General features: G+C 49.8%; 1 protein-coding gene across 1 annotated transcript; it reads right to left on the bottom strand.

Annotated features, from left to right (window-relative positions):
• Positions 1–3,921: 3,921 nt before the first annotated feature.
• LOC106331089 (uncharacterized protein K02A2.6-like) lies at positions 3,922–6,006 on the bottom strand. The gene is made up of 2 exons (XM_013769435.1): positions 5,927–6,006; positions 3,922–5,854 (listed from the first exon to the last, which is right to left on the bottom strand). Exons 1-2 carry the CDS (start codon positions 6,004–6,006, stop codon positions 3,922–3,924), a joined length of 2,013 nt encoding a protein of 670 aa, XP_013624889.1.
• Between the last annotated feature and the right edge of the window lie 4,862 nt (positions 6,007–10,868).

The raw sequence follows: 10,868 nt of genomic DNA, 5'->3' as shown, positions 1-10,868 counted from the left end.
TTCTCCTTCGCAGCCTTCTCGTTAGCCTTCTTATGCTCCGCCCTTACCCTCTCAATGGCCTTCAACCTTGATTGAGCAAGCTTCTCTGAAGATCCCAACTGGATCATCGTCTGCTTCAGAGCGCTGTCGTACTTCTCAACAAGGAAGTTCATGCTCCCGTCATTCTGCAGAACGACAAACACGGACCACGTGAGATGGATGAACCCAATAAATCAAAGAAGGAGATAAAAGGTGAAAGGTAGCGCAGATACCCGCGCTCTCGAGGAAGCAGCGTCGATGTATTCATTCTTGAAGTAAAGGTCTTCCAATTGCGGCATCTCCTTCGTCCCACCACGAATTTGACGTGTCAGCTCCGCACACCAACGGGGATTAAGGATCAGGGGAGTTATCTCGTTGTAGGAAAACTCGACGCGATCAGGGAATTCGATCCTCCTTCTCTTTGCTACAGAACCTTCAGATCCAGATCTTTGTGGGTCAGGTTTATTCGGATAGCAGACTCTAATACAAGGGATAACCCTTCTCGTTTATTCGTCGGTATGTGCTTTTAGTCGCGTGGTGTTCTGTAGGTGTCTCTGGTCGCTCAGAGGAGCGCCTGTCTTGACTCGCTTACTTTCCTACCTGCTTGTATGATGGGATACAGTTTACTCGGGTGATAGATCATCTCGGATAAAGCGACGGGGATCGGTTATGCTGGTTAACCGGGGGCCGGTTTAAATCAAGACCAAGAATTGATTCCGGTCTGACAACCTGATTGAAAATCGGTTCGAGCGAGAAACCGAACCGTCGCGAGTAGGTGTCTGGGCATTTAGGCGGCCTTTTGAGGCCCATTTAGGCCTTTGTAGACCTAATGATTGTGCTCGGAAAACGTGCCTTCGTTTTTGCTATAAATAGGTCTCTCTCCTTTACTTTCGTCATTCTTCTCTGCAGATTCAAGTATCCCGTTTTCTCTCCCATCTCTCTACTTTTACTTTCTCTCTCTAGATAGGTTTTTCTTCGTATAGACTCGTTGGTATCATTCGGCGATTGTAGTCGTCCCCTGAATTAAGGAACATGCCTCCGACAAGTCGATTGTCGCGAGAAGAGAAAGGGAAGGACATCGCAGATTCTCCGAGTCCGACCAGAGCTGCGTCAGCGACCGGTAGTCCACTGGACGATTTCGACTTGATCCATCGCGATGCTCTTCGGGACACTGAAAACATGACTCTATCTCAGCGTCTTTTGGTCGCTGATGCTCATAGGATGATTCGTGATGAAGGCGCAGATCGTGTTGAATTCGGGAACAGTGATGTGAGCGGAAGTGAGGATATAGGGAGAGACCAAGGCGATAATGCGACTGGTTCCGAACGTGGCAACGCTGATGAGTCTGGTCGGTCCCCGACGCCTTCGACCAGATAGACTGTCGTCCAACTATTTACCATCCTGGTGGGATCTTTGAAGAGCTGGCTCCCCTGCCCCCCGGACTGCTACGGGACCCGCGGGCTCAGTCGTGGGGGAACGTGTTTGGATCTTCTGCTTCTCACCATACCGTGAGGGATCTGTTAAGGGCGAGCGGCAGTGCTGGCGTTACTTACATCCTCCCGTCTGCCGAGCAGCGTCCCTGGTCGCCTCCGGTTGGTTACCAATGCGTGTATGAGTCCTATTTCGGGGATCATACGAAGCTATGGTTCTCGATTCCTCGGTTAGTGACGTCTTATGCATTCCGCCGAGACATTGCCATCTCTCAACTTTTGAATGGGTCTATGCGAATAGCTGTCATGCTAATGGTAATGGCAGCTGAGATGGACATCTCGATGAGCGTAAGGGTCTTCGAGGAGCTGACTTTCACGAAGGCGGAGCCAAACGGGATCTTCTCGGTGAAAATGCGATCGAACTACAACGTCTTGACCGGTCATCGAAATAAGACGCATGATTGGCAACGCGCGTATTTCTTTGTGAAATCTGATGAACATGCTTTCGAAGAGCCGTCGGGGGACGACTAACTCGCAAACAACAGAGACTTCTCGACAAAGCCAGAGAAATGGATGGAGTTCCGGATCTAAGCGCCCTGTTAAAAGGGAAGTTGCAACTGCTCACGAAGAAATCGACTACAGTCGATCCTCAAGGACCGTCTAACTCCGAAATCGACGTCACTTCTGAAGGTGGTGGAAACTCCCGAGAAGGGGCCTCCAAAGAAGGAGTCTCCAGAGAGGAGGGCCCTATTGCAATCGATCAAGGGGGCAGGGCAGAGACTTCTGCTTCAGGTCCCAAGAAGAAGAAAAAGACCAAAAGGACTAAGGTGGGAGCGACCGACGAGGTTCCTCCCGAAGAGTCTGCTTCCCTCGATGTGATTTCCGAGGGTTCGAAGGCCAAAAAGAAGAAGGATGGGAGGAAAAGGTCTCGTGGCGGGGCAGCTTCCTCTGCCGATAGAGGTGAAGGCCTAGCAGAAGGGCAGGAGGCTGTTTTAGTCGGGGCGGCATCATATGGTCACCCGAAGAAGAGAACTAAGAGGTCTGTTGCGGCAGAGCCCCGTCCTTCTACCTCCGACGCGAATGCTGGTGACGCGACCTTAGTCGACGCTGTTGGGGAGGCCAGCGGCACTCCTGAAAACCTGTCAGAGGAAAGGGGGAAAACCTGCTCACGAGAAGGAGGTTCTGGTGGTGAGCCCGCGAGGTCTACTCTCCTGAAAACCTGTCGGAGGAAAGGAGGAAAACCAGCTCGCGAGAAGGAGGTTCTGGTGGTGAGCCTGAGAGGTCTGCTCCAGACTCTTCTGCGAGAAAAAGATCTGGATCTGAAGGTTCCGTAGCGAAGAGAAGGAGGATCGAATTCCCTGATCGCGTCGAGTTTTCCTACAACGAGACAACTCCCCTTATCCTTAATCCCCTTAGGTGCGCGGAGCTAACGCGTCAAATTCGTGGTGGGACGAAGGAGATGCCGCAATTGGAAGACCTTTACTCAAGAATGAATATGAGAGACTCCCGGGGGCTTGAGGTTACTCGTGAGAGGGAAAGGGTCGAAGCTGCTACGGTCGAGTAGGCAAATCGCTGCTTTTGTCGCGTGCGCGACCATTTTACTCGCTTGGACGCCTTTGGGAAAGCGAAGAACCTCTACGGTCAAGCTTCGGGGACGAAGAAGTGCCTCGAGATGATAATGGCAAGTGGGACGGAGAACCCGCAAGAAATGATCGACGTTTTTGCCGAGCAGGAAAAACTCTACGAGGCAGAGGCTACGGAATTTTGTGTAGGTCCATTGTCTGATAGCGACCTCACTCTTTCTCCGCTGGTTCTTCCTTCTCGTTTCGTCGAAGACATGTTTAGAGCGTCGTTTGATCCTTATGGATCGAACATAAATTTAAATCAGACCAGGGACGGTTTCTGAGCTCATTACCTCGCTCGAAATTACCGAGGAGCCATCGGAGGAGCCATTGGTTGATGTCACGTCGGTCTCGGCTGAGCACGCCGAGGTCCCGGAGGGAGGTGGTCTTGGTGAACGTCCAGAGAACGAGAACCTGGGGGAGGTCTTCGGAAAGGACAACCTTGAGACATGCAACACTCCGGTTCGAGAGGAAGAGACCGAGAACGTGGGCATCGAGGATCCTGTCCTCGTCTCGGATTCTTCTTCTGAAGGACGAGAAGACGAAGAGGAGGAAGACGAAGTCGAGGAAACGTCGCCGTCGCAGCCTGTCGAGGAAGAGACGACCAACAAAGTCAGGAATAGAGATGTTCCCCCGCCTCCTGTTGTGGCCTCTCTTATCCCTGTTCCTACTCGGGTGGAAGACCCGACTGCTGCCGCTACTGAAGACCCAGTCGGTCCTTCTGCTCTTGGGACGCATGAGGAGGTCGGTCAAGATTCTGCGCCTTGACGCTTTGCCTGTGTCTTCTTTGTACTTTTTGTGTTTGTGGTCTTGATAGACCCTATTGTTGTATCACTAGACGTACTTTGATTTTATCGGTAAGTCGCTGTTTTCAAGCGGACTTTAGATTTGCGGGTTGTTGTGTTCTTTATATGTACTTGCAACTTGTCTAAGTAAATTTCAGTTATCTTTAGAGTCTCGCGATATATTCGCCTAGAGACAATAAATTCTTGACCTTCCCACCTAGCGCCGAGTTTACCGGCGTTCAGCTCCTTAGTGTTCTCGAACACTTTGCGCATGACAAGGTCACCGAGTTCAAGGGGTCTGGCTCGGACCTTTTGTTTGCAGTAACTTTCTATTTGATGTTGATAATTTTGGATTCGTAGCAGAGCTTGGTCCCGTCGTTCTTCAATTTCGTTGAGGGCATCAAGCGGCATCTCCTTGTTGAGTTCGACGTACTGGGGCATTTTCGAGCGTCGGAGGCTTGAAACGTTAACTTCTGCGAAAGCCATAGCCTCGACACCGTATGCAAGAGAGAAAGGTGTCGATTTGGTCGACCCTCTTGGTGTTGTACGGTGGCTCCATAGAACTCCGTCGAGTTCGTCGGCCCAATGACCATTTTTCAGGTCTAAACATTTCTTAATACCGTCGATGATGAGCTTGTTGGAGGATTCCGCTTGGCCGTTTCCCTGCGGGTAACGAGGGGTGGAAGGGTTTAATCGAATGTTCCATTTGCTGCAAAACTCCTTGAAGTTGCCTGACATGAACTGTGATCCATTATCAGTAAAGATTTCATACGGTAGACCGTGGCGGCATATAATGTTTTTCCAGACGAAACCACGGACTTCTTTGTCGGTGACTTGAGCGTAGGCTTCAACTTCGATCCATTTGGTGAAGTAATCAGTGAGGGCGAGAATGAAACGCCGCTGGCGGGAGCAGGGAAGAGGTCCTATGATATCCATTGCCCATCGCATGAACGGGTACGGCGCGACCGGCGTTCTTAACATTTCAGTTGGACAATGGATGCTTGGTGCGTGCCGTTGGCATTTGTCGCAGCTTCTGGCGTAGGACTCGCAATTTGCATTCATCGTCGACCAGAAGAAGCCTAGGCTTCTCACTTTGATTGCTAATGCTCGTCCGCCCGAATGGTTTCCTCCAGCGCCTTCGTGTGTTTCGGCCATAACCCTGACCGTTTCTTCGCCATGGATACATTTGAGGAGTACTTTACTCGCAGTCCATCGATGGAGTTCGTCGTCTAGGACGACATAATGGGCACTGCGTGTTTTTAGTCGGCGGGCTGCCCATTTCTCGGTTGGAAGTTCCCCCTTTGAGAGATAGTCGATGAACTCAGTTCGCCAGTCAGGGCCGAATCCATCAGTAACGAGCGTGTCGGTTTCGGTGACTAGGGCAATGACGATGGTTTGGTCCATCGAGATATCGATGCTCGGTGTCTCAATGCGGTGTATTGGAATGGTTCGTTTAACTTGGTCCCGAAGCTTGCTTCCAAGGGCTGCAAGGGCGTCGGCGCAGACGTTTTCTCCTCTGGGAACTTTGACGAGTTCGAAGAATTCGAAATCTGCGGCTAAGCCCTGTCCTATCTTGAGGTAGGCGTCCATCCGATCATTGTGGACGTCGCAATCGCCGCAAAACTGACTGGCGACTAACTGCGAGTCGCAGTAGGCGCTTAGGCGTTTGGCCTTGAAAGCTTTTGCTAAGCAGAGTCCAGCGATCAAAGATTCGTATTCTGCTTTGTTGTTCGAGGCTGGAAAGCCGAAGCTAAAAGACTGTCTGATCAGTTCGCCGGTCGGGGACTGTAGTTGAACTCCGGCACCTGCGCCCTTGTTAGTCGAAGATCCGTCGACATGCAGTGTCCAGTTTGGGCTTGGGAGTGTGATATCTTGCTCCAACTCTGGGGCCAATTCGATTAAGAAGTCTGCAAGAACCTGAGATTTCTCTGCGGTTCTATTCTTGTAAGTGATATCAAGCTCACCGAGTTCGATAGCCCACTTCGTTAGTCTTCTGGACCTATTTGTATTTTGAAGTATCGTTCGGAGGGGCTGGTCGGTTAATACTTCTACCGAATGTGACTAAAAGTACGGGCGAAGCTTTCTCGCCGCTTCGACGACCGCCAGCGCCATCTTCTCCAGAGTTGGGTATCGCATTTCTGGTCCGGTCATGCGCCTGCTTGTATAGAAGATTGGCTTTTGTTCACCACGGTCCTCTTTTATAGAACGCTGCTAACTGCTGCTTGTGACACTGCGACGTAAAGAGATAGAAAATCACCGACATCTGGCTTGGCGAGAACGGGTGGTGTTGTCAGATAACGCTTGAGTTGAGTAAATGCCTCCTCGCATTTCTCATCCCAGATAAACCTCTTGTTACCTCGCCGGAGATCATAGAATGGCAAGCATTTGTCGGTGGATCTGGAGATGAACCGGTTGAGTGCAGCTATCCTACCCGTAAGCCGTTGTACCTCTCTACTATTTTTTGGGCTTGGGAGGTTCAGGACCCCGGAGATCTACTTTGGGTTGGCTTCGATTCCCCGCTGCATGACTATGTATCCAAGGAACTCGCATGAGGAAACCCCGAACGTGCACTTTGTTGGGTTCAGTTTCATGCCGTATTTGTTGAGAGTTTCGAAGCAATCTTGCAAGTGACGGAGGTGATCAGCGGCGTGTAGCTACTTGACAAGCATATCATTGATGTATACTTCCATGGTGACGCCCAGCTTGTCTGCGAACATTTTGTTCACAAACCGTTGGTAGGTTGCTCCTGCGTTTTTCAAACTGAATGACATGACCTTATAGCAGTAGGTTCCTCTATCCGTGATAAAGGCAATTTTTTCACGATCGTCGGGGTGCATCATGATTTGGTTGTACCCAGGGAAAGAGTCCATGAAGGTGAGCATCTCGTTTCCAGCCGTGGACTCGACTAAACGGTCGATGTTGGGAAGAGGATAGCTGTCCTTTGGGCAGGCTTTATTTAAGTCTATGAAGTCGACGCAGACGCGCCACTTCCCGTTCTTCTTCTTAACGACTACAGGATTTGCTAACCACTCAGGGTAGCGCACCTCAGCAATTGAGCCAGCGCCAAGCAACCGGTCGACATCTTCGTTTACAGCCTTTGACCTATCGGGACCGAGCTTCTGCCAGATAGGCTTGAACTGTCGGATCGACATTTAGTTCGTGAGTTTTTATGGCCGGATCAATTCCTTTCATGTCTGACATGGACCACGCGAATGTGGACACATTCGCCTTGAGAAAGTTGAGAACTGACCGCTGCATATCTTCAGACAGATACGCACCAATCCTTGCGGTCCGGCTTTGATCGGTATCGTCAATAGGTAACTCGAGAACTTCGCCTTCCTGGGAGCAGGCTTTATAGGTTGGAGGAGAAACGGAGTTAACCGATAAAGATGATCGTTGGAGTTTAACTGTGGCGACTACGAGTTCCCTAGCGGCTTTTTGATCCCCTCGCAGTGTTTTGATTTTTCCGTCCGTACCGGGGAACTTGACACACTGGTGCTAAGTAGATGGAATGGCCTGCATTGAGTGTATCCAGGGGGTTCCAAGTATAGCGTGGTAAGGGGCCTTCGTGCTTACAACGGCAAATTTGACAGTTCGAGTGACTCCACATGCACGTACCGGAAGGCGGATTGTTCCCAGTATTGTTTCGGAGATCCGTTGAAGCCGGTTAATGTTCTGGAGGATGGTTTTATGTCGTCGAGATCAACTCCCATCTTCTGCAGAGTTCCTCGGAAGATGAGGTCGACGGAGCTTCCTGTATCAATGAGGACCTTGGTGACATCGTACTCCCCAATTCCAAGGACGACAAGAAGAGGGTCGTTGTGGGTTACGTGAACTCCCTCAGCGTCATCCGGCGAAAAAGTTATCGGAGGGTGATTTGGCGGCCTAGTCGGCCACCTCTGCGAAGTCGCGACCTGTCGACGGTAATCCTTGACAGAGTGAACAGAGTTGCCGCAAGGAGGAGAACCGCCCATGATGACATTTACTTGCTGTCGCGTTTTTACTTGCTTGGAGTCTAAGAAGGCGCGTAAATCGGTTGATACGCTGCTGTCGTTTTTTATGATGGAGTGTCGTTGCTTGACGTCTTAGTTTTCTCCAAACGCCTTCGGAGGTCAGGGGGTTTCGAACGATTGAGACGGATTCGAAGATCGCATGCTCCTGCGTTGAGTTTATCTCGAAGGTCACCGTTCGAGCGTTCTTTGGGATCGGGATCACCTGGTGAGATACGCCGGGACTTCCATGCATTCAACGTTGTTCGGAGATCATTGTGCGTGGAGCTGTTGCTATTTTCGGATTCGAACTTTCGTTTCAGAACATCTCTCAAATCTTCGAGTACAGGTGTGTCATCGTTCTCATCGTCCGACGACAAGGTTTGCTGAGAGAGTACGACCTCAATGCGTCTACGGTTAGCTGGTTGCTCTTCGTCGGCTGAGGAGTCTCCCTCGCCGTTATTCTTCGGAGCATCCTCCTCGTCATCTCGTTGTTGAGTTTCGCTATGTCGACCTTTGCCTGTAGCTTTGCGCTGGGCTCTCCTTTCTTTATTCTTGCTCCAGCTCTTGCCGTTCTTCGGCTTAGCCTTTAGGGGTTCGAACTTGAAGTCGCCACTTTCTAGGGATGAGTGGTAGTGCGCATAGAGTGATTTGCACTCTGTCGTATCGTGCCCTTTGACGTCGTGATATTTGCAGTGTTTGGTGAGATCGACGGTTCTAGAAGGTCCTGTCGCTGAACCTGCTGCTGTTGTAGTCTGGGTCGAGCAAACGGCGTCGACTGGTTTGTCGGACGAATCAAGCTCCCTTACCCACTTGTTCCATCCTTCTCCGCGGACTACAAGAGTTGAAACCGGCACGTTGTTCTCGTTGACGACATACATGTATCCGTCTTTCCTCTAACTGGGAGATCCAGGTTAGGGCTTGCGCGTGGAGAGTTTCGACGAACAGTTGGCAGTAGCCTGCGTCCCTTTCTTCGTCGGGGAGTCGAGGCCGCGCCATCGCGATGTTGAAAGCTATCATGTGTTCCACCTGGTCTCTGCCGGGTTTGTACTCGGGTAGGCGCAGCTTCTCTATCTTTCCGAGTTGCACACTAGTCAGAGCGCTAGTGAAAGGGGTGCGTGATGTTGCGGCGAGTATGGTCTCGATTTGCGGGGCCGCGCTGGTTACCTGATGGATCTTCTCGTTCATTTATTGAAAGCTGAGTTTGAGCTCGACGAGCTCGCGTATGGTTGCGAGATCAGAGCCTTCCGGGGGATGGTCGGCGAGAAGGGTTTCATTAGGCTCTGAGTCGTCTGAGACGTGGTCGCCTCCGGTTGCCGTTGGGTTGGTGTTAAAGAGGTGACGGCGTATCTGCTGGGGACGGCTCGTTTGGCCATCGGGAGCTGTGAGTGTCGCGACCAAAGCAGCTAATTGGTCGTTGGTCGTCTTTTGGACTTCGTCTTGACGAGCGAGTCGAGCCATGATAGAGCTCATGAAATCTGCGGCGATGAGTGGCGCGGCTTCGGGCGTAGGGGTTGGTTCTCCGCCCGGAGCACCGAAGGTGGCGTCGTCTTGAACCATGTAGTTCTAGAACGTTACTTTAGTCAGCCCCACGGTGGGCGCCAATTGTTTGAACGGGATTCTGTCGACTAGAGTGAAAGAAGTCAGAAATGGGATGACTAAAGACGTTTTATTAGATTCGAACTGAAGGGTTAAAAGAGAGACATGAAAGTGAAAGAGCAACAAGAAAAACAAATCGCTCCTAACCTAGATCTAGCCGCTTAGTGTGTAAAATCCCAAAAGTCTTCTTTCTCGTTGCTTCTTCTCCCCCTTTTATAGGTCTTCTGTCCTTGATGCCCTAATTTCGTACCTCTTTGGGCCTTGATGCGAGAGGCGGAGTATGCGGGCCTGGACAAAGTTCCCTCCAAGCCGGGTACTTTTGGTCGGCTTACTCAACCGGCTAAAAATACTCTAAAGTCGAGCCGACACGTTTGGCCGCCGAACCGACCAAACTAATCCAACTTGCTGGATTAGGGTATGTTATTCGATGGGCCTTGTGGAGGGATGTAATCCATCTCCTACACAAAGGCATTCAGTTTTCTACAGGGTTAGACATGTTGAGGATGAGTACACTGCAGCTGTTAATAACAGTGAAAAGCAACTCAAGATTCTAATGTCAATAAGTAGATAGACGTACATGTGGAGTAGAATCAACGACATAGGCATTGAACTCCAATTGCGTGACAGATTCAATTTTCTTATCAACCTAAATAATTGGAAGAATTCTAGGATGAGTCTGTCTCAGAACAATACATCTTGCCTGCAGCAGTGTTTAAGAAGTATTAGAAAAGCAATGAAAAGGCAGTGAAAACATAGTCCGAAGTCGGTTCATCTTACACTTTAAGAAAGCTGTTGCTGGCAAGAGTTTTCTGGTGAAAGTAGAAGTGTGTTCCAGAGGTTGCGTTGAGGAATAGACGACCTGAAATCAGACATGAGTGCAGTTAAATTCTATATAATAGTCTCTTGCTGATGCGTTTGTTAATGTTGTTAATATAGAAGTGTATACTTAATAACTTTCTTTCTAATCCTTGCCTTCTCAAAACATCAATATCTCCTGCTAGCTTAATCTCTTATGTAAATCTGTCTATCATATCGCCACAACACGTACATGAAAAAATATAGAGATAACTCACTTAAGTTCAGAAGAATGACAGGCGGACTACCAAGGCGAAGAGAGTCAATGAATGTCTGGAACATCAAAGGCAGACATTTTCGAGGAGATATAAAAAGCAACGCCTAATAGATAAATCGATGAGCTTTTCAGATTTAGGGTTCCTCTGTTTACTGAGAAACTATATATAAGGAGGATTTTCATAGGTGTTACGGTTAGGAACCATTAGTGATGAACTGAGTAAATAAGGGGAGATGTAGAGGTAGGGAAAACTATCTTAGATTTAAAAACTAGAGCTCCCCACCGGAAATCCCCTGTTTCCTTTTTAACTTCTTCCCTCAGTTGAGTGGACTTTCTCCTCCGGCACTCACTGC

Source organism: Brassica oleracea, chromosome C3, assembly GCF_000695525.1.
Source record: "Brassica oleracea var. oleracea cultivar TO1000 chromosome C3, BOL, whole genome shotgun sequence".
Classification (NCBI taxonomy): domain Eukaryota; kingdom Viridiplantae; phylum Streptophyta; class Magnoliopsida; order Brassicales; family Brassicaceae; genus Brassica; species Brassica oleracea.
This window is presented reverse-complemented; position numbering and strand designations above follow the sequence as displayed.